This window comes from Triturus cristatus, chromosome 1_2 (assembly GCF_964204655.1).
Source record: "Triturus cristatus chromosome 1_2, aTriCri1.1, whole genome shotgun sequence".
NCBI classification, from domain to species: Eukaryota; Metazoa; Chordata; class Amphibia; order Caudata; family Salamandridae; genus Triturus; species Triturus cristatus.
The window spans coordinates 557899162-557919519 of NC_140580.1; the positions used below are offsets into that span (position 1 = coordinate 557899162).

The window sequence follows — 20358 nt, forward strand, 5'->3', positions numbered from 1 at the left end:
CTTCTCCCAACTATACCATCAAACTGGGGAGTAATCATTGGCGGTGACTTCAATTGCCAATTTGAGCCCCTCAATGGCCTGGTTACAGGTATAACGGACAAAGAAGATCAATATTGGGCAATCCCTGAGCCTAACATTCCCCCAGTAAGGGCTTGGACCCCCCTAGCTCTTCAGATACATACCTTAACATCAAACTTTTCTTTGAGAGCATGCAACTCCTGATAGACCGGGGAACCACACTTTTAATAGACCGGGTCGCACATCAATTATTGATTACATCATGCTAGATACTAAGTCCTGGTATAGGGTGATAGATTTTAAAACCAGCACCCGCCACGATAGCGACCACGATGCTCTCATTTTAGAATTAGCATTGCCATGTACCATGAAGGCACAGAACAAACCCCCTACCAAAATATGATCCTGACTAATGGAGGGAGAAGAGTACGTTGGGCTGAAATCTCCAATCTCAGGATAAAGTGGCCAAACTCTACCACCAAGCAATTCTATACTTCCTAACCATATCCCAACTAACAGAGTGTAAAGGAGCCCCTAATCTCCTTTTAAGGATTTCTAAAAATCACCAAGACTTGGTTGCCTCTGTGGCAGTCTTTTTTTTATCTAAATAAAAAACTAAGGGTGCCAAACAAGCCCAAGCACCAATGGTTTAACGCCAGTTGTCAAGCAGCCAAATCTGACCTAATCACTGCCATTTAAAGTAGCGATAAAATAATAATTAAAGAAGCAAGACCTGCTTACAAAGGCACTACGGCGAAAGCTAAAAAACAAAAAAAACTCCTTGAAGCACAAAAATGGGAGGAAGCTAGAAATGCACTAATCTCACATGACCTAAGGTCCTTCTGGAACATCATTATCACAGGCTGGTAGACTGGCCTTTGAATCCAACATAGATGAAGGAGTTTGGAAGGACATTACGAATCCCTTTACACAAAGGATAAGGAGGGGGAAGTAAGTACAGCAATTACATTCGGGCTTAAGCCCAGACGATGTCCCTCCAATCTCGGTAAGAGAAGTCGCTGATGCCCTCGGGAAGATAACATCTGCAAAAGCGGCAGGTTTGGACAAGATCCCTGGCGACCTCTACCACTCTGAACCTACCATCTGGGCTCCCTATCTGGCTACTTTGTATAATGCCATACTACAAGGCATGGCAATCCCCACCACTTGGGCAGGGGCCGAAATAATACCAATATATAAAGTGTTCCCCGCTCTTGCCCGCCAATTATCGTCCAATTAGCCTCATAGATGTTGGACAGAAAATATTTGCCCGAGTCCTACTGGGGCGCCTCCAAACTTGGATGGAGGAACTCCACATTCTAACCCAACCTACAAGCCGGGTTTAGAGCTAGAACTTCAACGATTGACCAAATATTTAGGTTACAGCTAATATATTGGAAATCTGTCTACATCGAGGGGGGTAGTCTCTATCATATCTTTGTAGACTTAAAATCCGCATTCAACCTGGTACCAAGGGACAACTTATGGTTAACTTTAGCAGATATGGGAGTACCAGAATACCTGTGCATGCAGCTAAATCGTCTTCATGTGGGTAATTTAGCTCGTATTAGATTTGGCAAGAAAGGTGAACTCTCAGGCCCTTTGCCCGTTGAGAGAGGTATTCGCCAGGTGTGAGAAAGTGGCTCTGTATATACTGTTCCTTAATAGGTACAGGGTGTACAGAGTCCACAGACCCCAAGGGTTTAACAGAGGCTAAAGTTAGAAATAACCTTACTCTCCAAAGTGGTAGCCTGGTCGAGCAGTAAGGCAGTATCTGAGTGTGTACAACAAATGCTTTACACTGTCCTCTGTCAGCAACTGGTTCCACACACTCAATAACTGAACTCTAGGCCAATGGTTTGTATATAAAAAAAATATATGCTTGTTTTATCTTAGAACCAACACTTGGAATTAAAATATATTTTCTCGACAGGAGATGTTTCATAAAAATACTTTTGTATATGCAATAGACTTTTTAGTAAACAGTTACAAGTAGTTGCAGTAGGCAACTCTATTTCTAAACACAAAACATTGAGCTCAATGATAAATTCAAATGATATGCAACAGATTACTTTTTAGATTACTTTTGTAATTCCAGGCCTGGATCCTAGATCCAGTCCTGGGTCAGTTCTCAGAATCAGCTGTTGAAAGTCGACTTTGGTACTGTAATGATTTTTAACTAATATTTAGCTATTTCAAAAGTTAGCACTTAGAAAATATTTCAGAGCAAACAATCAATGATTCCCTATGGAAGTAAATATAGGTTACAGGTACAGTATGTTCTCGTTACTTTTGTAATCCAGTACTGGGTGTCTAGACTCAGTACTGGGACATTTATCCAAAACAGGTAAGTAATTACGTTTTCAGATGTTATACGATTTTTGATGAATATTTTGAAATTGCAGAAATCAACACTTAGAAGAAATTTCACAGAAAAACAGACAATGGTTTCCTATGGAAGAAAAATGAGTTAAAGGTAAGTATAGTTGTGGGTACTTTTCAGAGTCAGTGCTGGGCACCAAGATCCAGCACTGGGAGTTCACCTAAGAGCAGGTGAGTAAATTCGTTGTTGGTACTCGGATGATTTTTGGTGAATATTTTGAGTTTTGAAAAGTCCACACTTAGAAGAATTTCCAAGAAAAAGCCAGTCAATGTTACCCTATGAGAAAAATGGAGTTAGAGGTTTAAGGGTAAGTACTCGACTGTCTGAGTTGAAGTTCTGGGCATAGACTCAGGGGTCCCCCAGTGTCAGGTAGGTACGGTCAGTTCACCCTCAGCGGTTTCAGGACGGCCGGGTGCAGAGAGAGTTAGGCCCAATGTTATCCTATGAGGGATAGGGGGGCCTGGGTTGGTGGCTGCTGTCAGGAAAGCCACGCGGCTGTGGGAGCTGGGCTCCTGGTCACTTACTCAGGGCAAGTGGGGAAGTAGGTTAGAGTAGAGTTTTCACTGCCAGGGCCACTCGGGCGGCTGGGTGCAGGGTGCTTTTGAGCCGTCGGGCGCTCAATCGATTTCTATGGGAAATCTCTGGTTTGGAAAAAGACTGCAGGCTCGGGGACGAGGACTCTTCAGGTGCCACCACCACTTCGAGTGGTAAGTTGGGTAATTGAAGGATAGGTAGGTACCCCGGGATTGGGCTCAGAGGGCCGTGGGGTGCCGGGTGCAGGGGTGCCTTTTGGTGTTGGGAAATCTTACCCTCTGTTGATCGCGGTTGTGGTGGCACTCTGTTCTGAGGCTGCAGGCTTCTCCAGGATTGTCGAGGGGGGTCCTTGGGTGCCGGACTCGGGGTCACAGTCGCCGTGGGGTCGTCCTCGTGGGTTTAGTTCACTCCGGCACCGGCCAGGCTTGGCGGGTGCAGAGTGGGCTGGGATTGCGGTTCCGGGCTGCTGCCAGGGGTGAAAGGTAGGTTCTGAGTAGAGCCTCTACTCATGGGAGTCCCAGGGAATCAGAGTTCAAAGGTAGCCAGGTCCTCCGGGGTTTCTGAGGTTGCTGACCACAAGAGATGCCGCGCTGGAGCAGGTTCGAGGGTCGACAGGCCGGTAGGGCTGGGGCCAAAGCAGTTGGTGTCTCCCTCTTTTTAGCAGCTGCAGGGCAGGTCTTTGTTCTTCTTGCTCTTCTTGTAGTTTCGAATCTGGGGAAGGAAGGTTCAGGGTGCCCCTAAATACTAGATTTAGGGGCGTTACAGGTAGGTGAAGGGCAGGGACCAATGGGTCCTTGTCCTGGGGTGAGTACATCCCCTATCCTGCCTCTCTCCTGTGGGAGGGGGGCAGTAGCCTAGTCCTGATAGGGTAGGGCCTCCCATTTTCAAGATGGCGAGAGCCCGAAGATGTGCTTCACCTCGCCTCCCCCACCTGAGGGGTGGGGTGGGCAGGCTGGCACATCCCCTGTCCTTGTATGGGGTTTCCGGCCAAGCTTCCCGCCAGAGTGGGGGGTTGCAGTGGCCTGGGGAAACTCCTAGAGGCGGCAGGCCTTTGAAGCTTCCCTTTGCTCATCCTGGGGGAGGAGATTTATCACCTCACCCAGGATGTGCATTGTTGCAGGCCCGGGAGAGCAGGAGCTCTCCCACCCAGGGGTCCAGCAACGTGTCTGCTGTGTGGCAGCCTGGGCAGCCTCAGAGCAGACGTGGATTGTAGGTTAGTTGTAAGGGGGCATCTCTAAGATGCCCTCTGTTGTGCTTGGTACATTAAATCCCACACTGGCATCAGTGTGGGTTTAATGTGCTGAGAAGTTTGATACCAAACTTCCCAGTCTTCAGTGTTGCCATTATGGTGCTGTGGAGCTCGTGTTTGACGAGCTCTCAGCACCATGTATTCTTAAATGGCAGCACTGCACTTACAGTGCCCGGGAATGGACCTGGGTACTGTAGGGGCACAGGGCTCCTCCTGTGCCCACACCATGGGCATAAGGCACCCAGCCAGAGGGGTGGCTGACATATGCCTTGGCAGTGTAGGTAATGGGCATGGGACACAGATGTTTGCCATGTCGACTCTTCATTTTTGTCCTGCACCCAGACACTCAGCCTGCAAAGGCAGTGTGTGTGTGTAAGGGTACAGGGCCTCTAAGGGTGGCACAATGAGTGCTGCAGCCCTTAGGGGCCTTCCCTGGTCACAAGGCCCTGGGTACCTAGGGTACCATTTACCAGGGGCTGACATGTGGCCAGGGTTTGCCAATTTGGAGTTTGTGTGTTTTAAGGAAGGAACATAGGCCCTGGGCACCTGATTGGCAGGAGTCCAGGGTACACTCATTCAAAGTACATTCAGCAATTTAGCAAAAAGTGGGGGCATACCATGCAAGAAAGATGGCACTTTCTCACACCAGGGCTGTGTCCTGGCACCCACACTGTCTTCCCTCTACATTAACGGCCTAATTGACTCCTTGAATGCAGGGAAGAACATAGATGCCCCCAGGTTGGCGCAGTGCAAGGTCCCAGCCCTGATGGTTCTAGATGATATGCTTCTGCTTGCAAAATCCCCTATGGGAATACAGAGGACTCTGGACAACTTTAGTGCCTTCTGCAAACATCTGGGTTTGGAGATCAACCTGCAAAAAACTAAGTACATGGCATTCAATGTAGGCAATTCCACCCGCCCCAATCCCTGCCTGGATGGCAGACCGCTGGAAAGAGTAACCACCTTTGAGTACTTGGGATTGACGCTGACTGAAAAAATAGACTGGGGAGCCCAGATTAATAAAGCAGGGTTGAAACTAACCCAAACAACGGGGGGCATCTTAAAATTATACAGGAGTTGCACTGGAAAATTGGTTAGCGCAGTGGTAGAAATCTACAAAGTGCAGGCCAGGAGTGCTGCCCTTTACGGAGCAGAACTCTGGGGACACTATGCATCGGGCTCCTTAGTACATACTGAGAATTCCTTCATTAGACAGCTCATGGCCCTCCCAATTAGTACACCCTTAACACCACTCTGCTTGGACCTTGGGGTTAGACTCATTGCGGACGAGGTTGCCCTCGGGCCCCTTCTTTACTGGCGCCGTCTCTGAAGTACCCCAGAACTAGCTGCTTACAGGTATGAATTGATCGATGTTATGGTCTTGCGAGGTTCGGGGAAGATACCTTGGCTGGCCTACATCAAGAACACCAGTGAGGGTCTGGGCAGGGGTAATGTATGGAGCAATGCAGAAGATACATCCCAAATAACAGCCAGAAAGTCATTGGTAGAGGGCTTTAGAGAGCTCAAGCTCAACAAGCTCGAAGGGAGAACGGCCACCCGACGACGGAATTTCTGGCAGTAAAAACAGGTACAGTTTAGAACGGGTGCTGAATGATATCCAGCCACTCCTTGCTATAAAGCTCTATGTACAGTTTAGATACAGAGTTCTCCAGCTGCGCTCTTTTACCAGTAAGTGGGAGGGGTCTTCAAATGGGGGGTATCCAGCATGTAACTCCTTGGACAAAATTGAACACCATGTTCTATTCTTCTGCCACCTACTGACGCCCAGGGGTACTGCTGAGGAAAAACTTCTCCGGATCCTGTCCGACGTTTGGGGGTAATTCTAAGGTAAAGAATCTATAACTAATGTATGTCTCTTACAGATACATCTTTACCGAAGGTAAGTAACTTATTCATTAGAGCTGGACACCCTTGAAATATGAGGGACTCTAACCTACTCTACAGTGGCACCCCCTCACTTACTTTCACTTATCACTTTCACTTATCACAAGTGTTCTGGTCCTGTGCTTGTGAGATCCTCTGAAGCACAGTAAGTGGTTAAACAAACGTAACTGACCAGACCTCAACCAACTCCTATGGTTTTGTATTTTTTTCTCCTCAATTGGATTTGTATTCACTGTTGCTGGAGAGATCATTAACCCGTTATACAAAAGTTGTGTTTTCCCCCCAAAATGCAGCATTGTTTGCATTGACACCCGAGGCATTTATTATTGGCCATGACAGTATTTCTTTCAAGTTGTTTCAATGAAAAGTTATTAATTGCTGTGCTTAAGTGTGGCATCATTGATGGCACAATAGTTGTTTGTATGAAAACAGCAGTAAAACTTGTTGATAGACTACCAAATTATGATCTTTATTCATACTTTGCACTTCATGCTCTCGCATTTTGTTTGCAGGTTGGTGGGAGGTCTTCTTTCTCTTAGCCTAGATTACTGCTTTGTTCTTGAAGATGAGGATGGCATTTGTGGATATGCAGTAGGAACGGTTGATGTTGCACCCTTCATAAAAAAATGTAAACATTCATGGATCCCTTTCATGCAAGAGAAATACTCCAAACCTAATAATGACAAAGATCTCTCTGAAGCAGAGGTGAGTCTCTTTAAACTGGTGAAGCTAAAACCAGATCTTTGCATAACTGTTTTGTTGGATAGTAGTTAACATTTTAATAGACATTGCAACATAGCTGGTTGCAAAATAGGAAAGGCAACCTGTATAACAAACACATTCTTTTGAGGTTTGTTTCAGGGCTCACCACAGATCGATCCAAGAATGCTGAATGCATTGGGCTAAAATCACTTCAAAAACTATTCCTTTGGTGGGTTAAAACAGCAGTACATTGTTGTTTTCCCTCTTAAATGTGTTAAAGTTGTTCGTTCATTGGAAATACATTTGTTTTATAAAGACATGCACTCATGACCTCTAATGCGTAACCCTTGCAGGTTATAGGAAAAACACTAGTCTAATCTCAGATATGTAAAGTTCGTGTTGGTGAAAACAAGATTCTCATGCAGATTAATTGGGCAACACTGCCATGTAAACCAGCTTTTAAGGGTTTATTGATTTTATAATTTTTGCATTTTACAGTGATTTGTTGGTTCATGGAACATGTTGTGTGCGTAACTCTGTAAATCAGATTCCACCTTTGCACGTGCTGCCTCTTAAATCGATTATGGGAGCACTCAGTCTAGTTTGTAGATTGTGAAATCTGTTGTCCTGCATTGAAGTTATAATAGATCCACATGATTGCATTATTACCTTCATGACAGGCTGTGAGTTCCTGATAGAAATATGATGCGAACATTTAATAAAGCATTGTATACCAACAATCCACCCGATTGTTGGGCTTCTGGCACATAGCTAATCAGGCCAGATGGCTTTGAACTCCACTTTTTTTACGAACCATCCTAGTTTTGTTTTTCTGTCACACGCAGAGTAAAAATATATCAATTCATTTGGAGCTCTGCTCTTTTACAGGTTAACAAGGTCTTTACTCTGTTATATTAAGATAACCGTTCCCAACTCTCAGTTGTGGTGTTCAGAGGTTCTGGGTTCTGAAACGTTTCTAACCCATATGGCTGACTTAAATATGAAAGACCAAACATAATTTGGATTTTTAATCCCCCTCAGTCTGGTGGGGATTAATCATGTTTGTAGCATGTGCACCTGTAGATACACGTGCTCTTCATGTCCCTACCATTTAATGATGGGCCCAGACACTTGCAGCTTGCTATTTCTTCGAAGATTTCTTTCAAGTCACAAGACCTGTTTTGACTTCTCAATTAGTCCGCAATGCACTAGGACAAAGACTTCACCTCAGATGTGTTTTTCTTCTGCCATTGGGTTCTGACAGAGTCCACATTTAGGGCCCTAGTCCTGTCTCAGATCAGCACGATCGGCCATATTGTCCACTAAAGCATCCCCAGACCAAGGTTAATTTGTTAAAGAATAAGTGCCGGGGCTCAAAGTTTTACAACGAAAGAGAATGGTTGTGTTACTGAATGTCAGCATGCAGAATGTCAAGGCTGCCAGGCTCTGACTGGCCTATAGGGCTATCAGGTAGTGATGGGCTGCTCTGACAGGTCAGAGTATGGGCCATTTTTGTGGGCGTGTTTTATGGTCTTCTAAACTGGTATTTATTGTTGATTTCCCTGGCATTGAGCCAAACATTATCTACAGCAAGCTCAAATTCACGAGGACTTCCATATCTTGAAAGTACTTATACAGCGTTCTTTACAAGGTCAAAGGTGCCTCAATTTGCGAACATTGGTTTATTTTCTAGCTGACTAATTTACTAATGAGGGCAACTTTTACCTTGGTGCCTGCGCATATTTTTTGTCCCAGTCAGACCCTAAATTCTGCATATTCTTGATTGCACTTTATGCCTTTTTCAGTACTGAGTTGTATGAATCCCATAACCTCTTGCACCCTTCTCAATCTGGATTCAGAGCAGGTTTTTCTACGGAAACGACCCTTTTGGGTGTTACCAAAATGCTTTGTCATCGTCTGTACAATGTGGACACGGTGGCACTCATTTTGCTTGATTTGAGCGCTGCATTTGACACGGTATCTCATACCGTGTTATTGAGAGATCTACAATCTCTGGGCATTGGCGACTTAGCTCTGAAATGGCTTGACTCCTTTTTGACCATTCGCACGTTCCAGATCTTTTCCTCTACAGCCAGCTCCAATATCTATCCATCAAACCCCACATGGAGTACCGCAGGGCTCTGTGTTGAGTCCTCTATTATTCAACATCTATGTTAGAACTCTGGCGACGATTGCCGAAGAGGCAGGACTGTCCCTATTTTCCTACGCAGACGACACCCAGATAATTTTTTCGCTCTCTGCTGTGCAAGATTCTGACTCCTCTTTCATTCCATCTGGTTTGTTTAAAATTGCATCCTGGATGCAAACGAACTTGTTAAAACTAAACTGCGAAAAAACTGAAGTCCTGGTTTTAGGGAAGAACAAAGATCTCTGGGGTCCCCACCATTGGCCGTCAGTAATGGGCGCTTTACCCCTGCCGTCTCATCAAGTCTGTAACCTAGGCTTCATCATTGATGACCAACTGTCTATGAAACAGCAGGTCATTAAGGAGACCTCAACCTGCTTCACCATCCTTAAATGGTTCTAGATAATCCTGTGGATGCTGCCTGGCCCCACTCAGAGAACCGTAGTACAGGCCCTTGTTACTTCCAGGCTGCACTACGGTAACGTTTTATATCTGGGTGCAAATTAAAGACATGTTGCAAAAATTGCAGGTGGTGCAGAATGCAGCCGCTAGACTGCTCTGCCAGGTGCCGAGGATGGCCTCTATCTCTGGCTCTCTTCGTGATCTTCATTGGCTCAGGGTAGAGAAGCGTATTAAATTCAAAGCCCTGAGCTACATGTTCAAGATTAAAAACGATACAGCCCCTCTATACCTTTAATCCTTGGTCCATCGTTCCATACCTGCACGTTCTCTCCGTTCTATGTTGCAAGTGAAATTTTCAGTTCCCAGTGTTAGACTGCTGCGCATAGGTGGTCTATCTTTTGCCTACCTAGGTCCTCCCTGTGGAACTCTCTTCCCTTGACTTTACGTAATGAAGCACTCTAGGAGCATTTTCGCAGAGGGCTAGAAACCGGATTGTTCACTCAGTAATCTCTTTACTTAGCCCCTTTCCTTTCTAGCAGGCGTCGGGAAACCCTTCGGGGTAGCTGTGCGCCATATAAATTTAAACAATAAGACGGGAGGTTTAATAGTCTGGCTGACTCTTTCCCAACTCTTTTAGCTTTTCAGAGGTGCTGGCTTTAGGGAAGCAGTCCTATTTCCCCAGGGGCCTCTGGATGACAGAGGGGAAAGCAGACAGAGCGCTGTGTACATTTGGAGCAAAAGGAGTACACAACTGTTCGAATTAACCTCAAGAGGGTGGGCGAGCAGCAAGCCGGCACTGGCATCCAAAAACCACATGTAAAATGTGCCTGCTCTGTGTTCATTAGTAGGCAATTCTTTATCGATCCCAGTCAGACACTGCTGTTTTCACATTTAGTGAAACGCTTCACAATGTGGGCTTCACTGAATGCTTGGTGGGTCTTTAAGCGGGAGACTGGATTGTGGACATTCCTAGGCCCAGAGAAGTAGAGAGGGCCATCTCCATCCCTGCCCCGCTCCCTTTCCGAAAATCGTTTTGTTTTCAAAGTAACAACAAATTAGCTCTACAGTTTGTACCTGTTACGAAAACGAAATCATTACTTACTGAAATTTGGTTTAAAACCGAGGCCTGCTGCTGCGTGACACCCTGCTTGCTTGCTTCAGTCGACTAAGCGCTGCAGCTGCGCAATATGCTGGGGGGAGTAAAATGTGGGGACACGGCTCTGCATTGGTCCGACTCGGGAGGCAACACTTGACGATTCAACGCCGTCCAGGAGGAACGGGATGGCCTTAAAATCAATTTTCAAGCATTCATTGATAGTGCACTAGCGCTACTAGATTGCTGTTATGCTGAGGCAGGGACTTCACCCACGCAGTTTCTGGCAGTGGGTGCGTGCAATCCGTGTGCCTCTTGCTAAGGCGGGCGGCGTCCAAATGTAAATATCTTTCGCACCAATCCCAATCGGGCAACACTGAACACAGGCAGGAATGGATTTACATGCAATATCAGCTCTTCACCAGGAGACAGTGTGACCTTAGTGAGCGGATATCACATGTAGACCCGGCCCTGAGAAATAAGTGCCGGTGCTAAGCACTGGCAAGCACTGGCACAAATTAAGCACTGAGAGTAGGGCCTCAAACCCAGGGTTTAGACTGAAAAGGCTTCGACCTTCTGGCCTGGCCCTATTGTCAGACCTCACTCGAACTCCTTCTTTGACGCAGAGCAACCCTCCACCTAAGGTTGCTGAGCCACAATGCCTGTCAACGTCCCCTAGGTCCAAGGAGTTGGAATAGCCAGCTTCGGTGCCAGCATGATGTCAAAAGGTCTACCTAAATCAGCCATGAAACTGGCAGTGAAAGAACCATTGAAGAAAAGATCCTAAAGCCTTGGTGCCGGAGGTCCTCGATAGGGTCCAGAAAAAAAATATTTACTCGTCTAATTTGAAGAACCTTGCTAATCCTCCAGGTCTTAAGCCCACAAACATCTCCATATCCCTCTGAGACAGAGGTTAGCTTATGAGGAGCTGTAAGCATCAAATGCATCTCTTGGGGGAACATTTGCCAGGGACTGACAAATACTTTCACCTACATCTTAAAGTCTAAGAATGGAAACTGAACTCAAAAGACTTTTAATGGTACAATGCCAGTGGGGCACTCCCAGCCTCCGTCCTTTTCGCATCCACTCCCCCACCCCACTCCAAATGCCAAAACTTTGAACCACTCTTGAGACATGAAATTTTTGATGGACATTTCAAACAGATTCCTTACCTTATGAATATTTTCCAGGCGTCAGACTGGATCCAGAAACTTTAAAGCAGTAATTCTGCACAGCAGTAGGTGGTGTTGTGCAGCTCCGCGCTGACGTTGTTAGCTGCTGAAGTCATGAACAAAGCTGCTTATAAACACCAGCCATGTCGGTTTCTTTCAGTGCCTTCAGTCACAGGTCTGTTTTTCAAGACCACGCATTTCATTTCCATCAACAATGATGCTCTGCTCTGTCCATGGCTATGGTTGGTGTTTTCAATTTCGCCAATGCCAGACCCCTCCACCAGCCGAGCAGATGGGACAATGTGCAGCTCAATCCCGCGCCCCTCCAGCATCCTCAGCAGCAAAACCACTTTAGCATGTCCCTGCCAGGACACAGCCACACTATTGGAGGCAGGATTTGATATTTCCTCCAGGGGTAGCAGGTAATCGCCGCAGACAGTAGGTCTTCTGACTCGTCCATCAAGGCTACACCCATGCATTTCTTTCTGCCTCCATGCATTAACATAGTGCTGCTGACGCATGGCCATCTGTCTGCCTTGCAGCAGGACCATAAACAGGGTTCTAGCGTCTAAAGTAGAAAATGTGTGTTTGTCCTGCTACTTGCTTATACCTAAGAAGGACAGAGGCCTTTTCCCTCTCTTGGATTTTCACTCTCGACTCCTTTCTGGGTAAGGGCAAATTCAAGATGTTTACGTCAGCTCTGGTCCTGACTGTCCTAGACCACTGTATATTGGAGTTAGACCTCCATAACGAATAGTTTCTTACCTGTCGGTGTAGTTTTGCAGCTTGAAGATCTTTCTGGATTCACTATGCTGTGCATTATTCCGCGATCTTGTGGTTGGGTCCGGATTCGTAGTCTTTTCTTTGTGTTTTTTTTTTTCTTTTTTTTTTTTTTCGTAGCCCAGGTGGGCGTCGACGTCCACCATTTGGTGCACCTCCCGTGACGTCGTCGTGCTTCCTGCGGAAGTCCCACCTTTGGGGCGCCATCTTCGGGTTCTTTTTTCCTTTCCTCTTTTTTTTTTTTTTTTTAGCCCTAGGCGATTGATTAATCCTTCTTGTCCCTTTATCTGTATGTTTTCATTTCTTTGATCTTTTCCATTTTACCCCCTCTTCCTCCAGCCTCATCTTCCTGGCGGAGGTGGGTGGGTTCGCTAGTGAATCCAGAAAGATCTTCAAGCTGCAAAACTACACCGACAGGTAAGAAACTATTCGTTTTGCAGCGTGAATCTTTCTGGATTCACTATGCTGTGCATAGACTTTGTAGCGGTTTTCCTAGTTCTGTGGCGGCTGGGTGGTAGATGAGCGTTGGTCGTTGAAAATGTGCTGAAGCACCTTCTGTCCAACCTGTGCTTCCTTGTTCATCTGAATGTCCACGCAGTAGTGTTTCGTGAACGTGTGCACAGATGCCCAAGTTGCCGCGAGGCATATGTCCTGGATGGGCGTGTTCGCCAGGAAGGCCACGGTGGCCCCTTTCTTCCTTGTGGAGTGAGCCTTCGGCCCCTCCGCTAGCTCCTGTCCAGCCTGTTTGTGGCAGAATTGAATAGTGAGGGTAATCCACCTTGCGATGGTGCCCTTAGTCACTGGTCTACCCATGAAGCTAGTAGCAAAGGACACAAACAGCTGTTTCGACTTCCTGAGTTCTTTGGTTCTCTCAATGTAGTGCATCACCGCTCTTCTGGCATCGAGGGTGTGCAGTGCCTTTTCTGCGTTTGTAGTCGGGTTTTGGTAGAAACTTGGTATCTGGATAGTCTGATTTATGTGGAACGCCGACACTACCTTGGGCATGAAGTGTGGGTCCGTTCTCAGGACTATTCTATCTTTGTGAATCTGAATGTAGGGTTCCTGCAGCGTTAGTGCTTGAAGCTCGCTCACCCTGCGTAGTGAGGTTATGGCCACCAGAAAGGCTGTTTTCATAGTCAGCATCTGCAGTGTGGCCTTGTGAATGGGTTCAAACGGTGCCTTCATGAGCTCCGTCAGGACCACATTCAGATTCCATGCCGGCGGCGGCAACCTTTTCGGGGGGGCCATCCTTTTGGCTCCTTCTATGAATCTCCTCACCACCTGCGAGCTGAAGAAACTTCCACCTTTTTCACCTCTGGTGTAGGCCACGATGGCCGCTAGGTGTACCCTTAGTGAGCTCGAGCAGAGGTTACTCTTTAGAAGGTGTGTGAGGTACCTCAGTACTGTTGAGTCTCTTGTCATTCTGTTTTGCAGGCCCTTTTTCCGGCACCACACAGTGAACCTCTTCCATTTTGCGCTGTAGCATTTTCGTGTAGTTGGTTTCCTCGCCTCCCGTAGCACTCGCATCGTGCTCGGCGGCAATCTTAGGTGTGCGAACTCTAGGTCTTCAGGAGCCATGCCGCCAGGTTGAGGGTCTCTGGCTCTGGGTGCAGGACCTCTCCGTTTTGCATTGAGAGCAGGTCCTTCCTCCTCTCGAACCTGTATGGGTCGCCTTGTGCCATTTCCTGAATTTGTGAGAACCATGTCTGCCTCGCCCACTGCGGAGCCACTAGGATCAGGGTCATGTTGCTGGTTCTGCACTTGTCGAGCACTCTGTGCAACAGGGGTATCGGTGGAAAGGCGTAGGCAAATGTCCTCGACCAGCTTATCCATAGGGCATTTCCCTTGGATTGCTGATCTGGTTGCCTGGACGCAAAGCTTTGGCATTTTGCATTGTGGCGTGTTGCAAAAAGGTCTATTGTGGGAGTCCCCCATCTCCGGAAGAGTTTCTCCGTTTCCTGGCCATTGAGCTCCCACTCGTGTGATGCTGAGGTCTGCCTGCTTAGCCAGTCTGCCTCCACATTGTCCTTCCCCGGTAGGTGAACTGCCAGTAGATCTATCCTGAGAGGTATGGCCCATCTCCAAATCTCCTGAGCTAGGGCTGAGAGCGGGAACGACTGTGTCCCCCCTTGTTTGTTGATGTAGAACATCGCCGTGGTGTTGTCTGTTTGGACCAACACCCTCTTGTTGAACAGGTGCCTCTGGAATGCCTTCAGGGCTAGCAGGATTGTTTTCAACTCGAGGTAGTTGATATGGCGGACCGCATCTGCTGGGGCCCATAGACCCCTCACTCTGAGGTTGTCCATGTGCGCTCCCCATCCCTTCTGCGATGCGTCCGTGGTAATGGTCACTGTTGGGATTGGTGGTGTCAGGCTTCTCCCTGCTGTTATGTTGTCTCTGTTCCACCAAGTTATCTCCTCCTGCACTGCGTGCGTAACAACCACTAGATCCTCCCAACTTCCGTTTGCTTGTGACCATTGTTGTTGTAGCCATTCCTGGAATGGTCTCATGTGCAGGCGTACATTCGGCACCAGCTGGATACAGGACGCCATCATCCCCATCATCTTGCTCCCAGCCCTCACTGTCAGAGCTCGCCCCTTCTGGTAGAGCTTCGCCTCCTTCAGTAGAGCCTCTGTCCTCCTCTCGCTGGGCACTACTGTACTGTTGCGGGAGTTGATCTTTGCCCCCAGGAAAATCTTCACCTGCTCCGGTTCCATCGACGATTTTCCCCAGTGGATCGAGAATCCCAGATTTGTGAGGGTGTCTGTTACGCGTTTTGCGTGCCTCTCGCACTTTCCGCGTGAGTTTGCCTTGACCAGCCAGTCGTCCAAGTAGGGGTAGACATGTATTCCCTGCCTTCGTAGGTGCGCCGCTACCGCCGACAGGCATTTTGTAAAGACCCTTGGTGCTGATTTTAATCCGAAGGCCAGGGTCGTTAACTGGTAGTGTTCTTGTTCGATGTTGAATCTTAGAAGGCCCTTGTGCCTTCTGTTTATTGGGATGTGAAGATAGGCATCCTTGAGGTCCACGGTGACCATGAAGTCCCCTTCTCTTATCTGTGGCAGAACCTCCTGCAGTGAAGTCATTTTGAACCTTTGCGTTCTGATGAACTTGTTTAGGTAACGGAGGTCTTGTATGGGTCTGAGGTCTCCGTCTACCTTCGGAACCACGAAGTAGTTTGAGTAGACCCCTTTGTTGCGTTCTCTGAACGGCACTGTCTCTATGGCTCCCTTTTGCAGGAGTTTCCGCGTTTCTTCTCTGAGTATTGCCAGTTCTTGGGCCGATCTCAGTCTTCCCCTTGGTTTCCTGTTTGGAGGTCTTTTCTCCAAATCTACGCAGTACCCGTACTGCACAACGTTCCGTATCCACTTGTCCGTGGTTATACGCCGCCACTCCTGAAGGTAGAACCTCAGTCTTCCGCCTACTGGTGTCGTATGCTCGTAGGCTTTTGAATTTTCTCTTCCCCCTGATGACACTTTTTTGCGCCTCACCCTTGGGGTCCTGACGAGGGTAGGCGTCCTCTTGCGTGCTGAGTCACTTCGTCGAGGGCTGTTCGCCCCCTCTCCTCCTTTGGCCACGTCCGTTCCCTCTCCCGCGAAAGGACTGGCCCCGAGGTTGATATTGCCAGTTTTGCTTCTGCTGACCTTGTCCGTGACCTTCACCCTGCTGACTTTGTTGGAACGCCTGGTGCGACGTCCCCTGCTGGCTTCCTCCCCTACCGTAGGGTCTTCTCGAGGGATTTCCTTGCCTCATTCCCCTCAGCTGTAGGGCCCCCATGGACCTCGCCGTCTCGTTTTCTTTTTTCAGCTGGGTGAGCTTGTCGTCCACTGTTGCTCCGAACAGTGTCTCTCCATTGAAGGGGGTGCCAAGGATGTTGTTCTGCACTTCCGGTTTGAATCCCGAGATTCTTAGCCATGCATGCCTCCTCTCTGTGACCCCTATGGCCATGAGTCTTGCTGAAGTCTCTGCCCCATCCAACGCCGTCTTTATACAGGAGTTGGCGATGTTTTTGCCTTCATCTATCAGGTGAGAGGCTCTCTGCCGGTATTCTTCGGGGAGGTGCTTTACTAACTCCCCCATCTCATCCCAGTACTGGTATTGGTGTCTATTGAGGAGTGCATTTGAATTTGCCATGCGCCAGTGCATTGCGGCGTTCCTCTCGACCTTTCTTCCTGTGAGGTCAATCCTCCTGCTCTCCTTATCCGGGGGTGGGCCCGAAGTTGCTGGTACGTTGGCCCTTCTCCTGGCCGTGGAGGCTATGATGGAGTCCGCGGTCACGCTACCCTTGATGTAAGGGGGGTCCAGGGAGGAGTGCTTATATTTCTTCTCTGTCCTGGGCGTGATCGACCGGCAGGTCGCAGGTTCCTTGAAGGCTTCTCTCCCCTGATTCATCACGCTTTGTAGCATGGGGAGGAACTGGCTCCTTGTCTGGATGGGGAGCAGTGTCTCGACGAGAAAATCGGCTTTCGGTTTCTCCTCGTCGAGTTTGACGCCGAAGGCCATTGCTGCGCTCCTGACCACCATATTGTAGACCCCGATGTCGTCGGGTGGTGAAGGCCTCGAAGGGTACGTGTCCACGGGCTCCTCCGGGTTTTCGGTGTCGAGATCGTGCCATTCGACGTCGTTGCTGGTAGATGCCGCCGATTCGTAGAACGACCGTTGGTCTTCTTCCTCGGCTTCTCCCTCATAATAGGGCTCTTCTTCCTCTTCGAGTTCCCTTGTCAGCCCTTCGGCGTCGAACTCGTCTTCGACCTCCTCGACGTCCGCTGATGGAACCGTTGGAATCTTGAATTCCTTCATTCTGGCGTCGAACTCCTTCTTTCTTTGAAGGATGTTCTCCATTTCGGCCTCGAGCCGCCTCTTCTTTTTCTCCATCTCGGAGATGCTTTCGGCGTCGACCGCGGTTCTTTTCGATGAAACTTGCGTCGACGTCGAACGTTCTTTCTGCGTCGATCGGCCCGTTTCATGGGATGCTTTCGACGACCCTTGCCTTTCGGCGTCTTTCGGCACCAGGGAGTCCTTATCCAAGGATCCGCTCTGCCTCTTGTCCGTGGTTCCCCCTTTGGACGTCGAAGTTTTCGGCGCCGGGGCTCCCTTCGTGGACTTGGACTCAGATTTTTCTCGAGTCACCCTCGTGTTGTCGAGGTACTTTCTGTTTCGCGCTCGACGATTCTCTTACCTCGTCTTCTTTTTTCTTGTCAGTCTCTACGACCGTGAAGTTTTCGGCTGTCTCGGCGTCGTTGTCCTCGTCGTCCGAGGAGAGGCCCAGAGCGTAGAGCGTCGGGGGCTTCCCCTTGCCATCCATGCTGGCGTTGGCCCTTCTCTGCCGCTCTCTCACCCTGAGTGTCTTCGGCGCGAAGGCTGAGCAGGCGTTGCAGTCGATACTCTGGTGATCGACCGGTAGGCAGAGGTTGCAGACCGGATGCTGGTCTTCCTGCGCGAACTTGTGGTGGCAGTTTGGGCAGAACTTGAATGGCGTCTTGTCCATTGCGCTCAGGGTCTCTGAGCGTGCATTCTCCAAGGCCGTCGAAGAAAAAGGGCGCTGGTCCTCCTTTCTTCGCGCTCCTGATGAAATCTTTTCCTTTCCTGATATCTTCTAGTGTTTCTATCGACGAAACTCTCTTTTCTTCCTTCTTCCTTCGAGTGTAATTCTGGAGCTTCCCGATGACGATCCAGACCCAACGGCGGAAAAAAGAATCTGAAGATGGCGCCCCAAAGGTGGGACTTCCGCAGGAAGCACGACGACGTCACGGGAGGTGCACCAAATGGTGGACGTCGACGCCCACCTGGGCTACGAAAAAAAAAAAAAAGAAAAAAAAACAAAGAAAAGACTACGAATCCGGACCCAACCACAAGATCGCGGAATAATGCACAGCATAGTGAATCCAGAAAGATTCACGCTGCAAAACAACTATTTCCATATTCCTGTACTGTAGGCCCACAGGTGCTACCTGCAGTTCGCGGTGGGCCGGGAGAATTTTCAGTTTGCACTGCTCCCTTTTGTCCTTACATGCCCCTCCCCCCCCCTAAGTTCACGAAGGGGATGGCGGTGGTCACTGCACACTTTTGAAGGTCAAGGGTAAAACTCTTCCCCTACCTCAACAACTGGCTGCTTAAGGCAACTTCGCCTCAGGCAGTCAGCAACAACTTTCAGACAACCGCAAACCTCCTTACATTGTTGGGTTTCACTATTAATGTGCCAAAGTAACACCTGGCTCTTTCCCAGATGCTTGAGTTCATCAGAGCTGTTTTAGATAGGGTGCAGTTTCAGCCTTTCCCCAGAGTGGAGAGTCCAGGAAATTCAAGCTATGATTGCAATGTTTCAGCCTCAAATCTGAATTTCGGTGGGGGATGACTCTGAGGCTCCTGGGATTTTTTGCATCCTGCAAGCCATACATACCAGGTGGCAAATGTAGGCTCTACAGTGGGACCTCAAATCTATCTGGATTCAGAAGAAGTCTGCAAAAGACCTGCAGTGGTGGCTTCTGGACCAAGAACGAGGTCAGTGGCAGACCAGTCTCCATAGCCCATCCAGAGCTGACCATTGTTACAGCTGCATCACTGCTGCGCTGCGCAGGCCACCTGGGAGAGGTTGATATCGTAATTTTCTGGTCTCCGTTAGAGACTCAACTCGCATCAATTTATTGGAGATGTGGGCGATTCGCTTGCAATTGAAGGCCTTCCTGCCAACCTTCAGAGGAAGGCTGAGTAAGTGCTCCCTCCTAACACCACAGCTATGTGACACTGTAGGAAGCAGGGCAGGGCAGGGCAGGGTGGGGACTTGGGACCTGTGTAGGAAGGCTCTGCGCCACTGGAAGTGGCTAAACTGTCAAGGAACTGATTGGTTGTTAAACCACCTTGTGGGATCTCTAAATGCCAGGCTAGCTTAAATCCACTGCTGACACTTAGTGATTCATGAACAACAGTTGCACATGAAGGTGGCATAGGGTATTGTACAGCAATTGAGAGAACCTTCGCTCAGTCTTTTTGCCACTGCAGAACATGCACAATGTCAGCACTTTCGGGCATTGGAGCTTCCAAGGCAGCTCTCTGACACGCATTCCATCTAGAGGGGTGCCCGCCATTGCCTCTCCTGTAAATCGTTCTGAAGATCAGGAACGATTGGGCCACAGGTCTCGAATTAAGCCAGGAGTGTGTGGTACACAGAAATCCTGGGCGTGGGCATTGGTCCTCTGATCAAGCGGCTGCTTTGGGAGGATCTTTTCTCGCAGCAGCTTGGCAGGGTTGTGCAACCGGATCTGCGCAGTGCCTGAAGATTAAGTGGCAGCAGTTGACATCCATCCACCTTCCCACTAGAGTCTTTAATGGAATCTTGCCAGTGAGGCTCCCTTACACAAAGCAGTGTATACTAGTCGTTGGAACAGATTCGGGGGTTTGGTGTGATACCTAACAAATTGACCCAGTGCAAGCAAAGATGTCTGGCGATTAGTTGCTTTTTTCTGTCCTGGCTCAACAAAGACTTGCTTTGAACACTGTTCAATGCTACTAGTTACTTATGTCCTTTCTGCGGTCAGGCCAGCCCTGTTTATTTAAATCACCTATTGTGGGGAGATTTTTGAAAGGTTTGCAAAATATATTTGAACCAAAATCATTTGTGATGCCGCAATGGGATTTGAACTTAGTTCTCACTTTGTTGATTTGCACCCCTTTTGAGACACAGTACAGTTATCCATTGAGACGTTTAACATTAAAGACTGGCTTTCTCAATGTCATAACATCGGCTAGAGCGAGCAGGAGGCTTTTTCTGTCTATCCAATCTATACAATATTCTTTCAGGATAAGTTGGTGTGGAAGACCTTAGCTTCCTACTGATAGTGGTCACTTCATCTCATGTTGGGCAGGCAATCACCCTTTCGGCATTCTTTGCTCCACTTTATCCCCTCTGAGGAAGAGAGACTCCATCGTTAAAACCCTAATAGGGCTCTAAGCTTTTATACTGATTGCGCCTAAGAA

General features: G+C 48.3%; 1 protein-coding gene across 2 annotated transcripts in view; it reads left to right on the forward strand.

Moving 5' to 3' along the window:
• OGA (O-GlcNAcase) overlaps nt 1–20358 on the forward strand; it is a 476162-nt gene that overhangs the window by 333929 nt on the left and 121875 nt on the right. For both annotated transcript variants that reach the window (XM_085606452.1, XM_085606453.1), the window contains one exon: nt 6602–6794. In XM_085606452.1, the coding sequence (XP_085462578.1) occupies nt 6602–6794 (193 nt within the window). The remainder of the gene's footprint in view (nt 1–6601; nt 6795–20358) is intronic.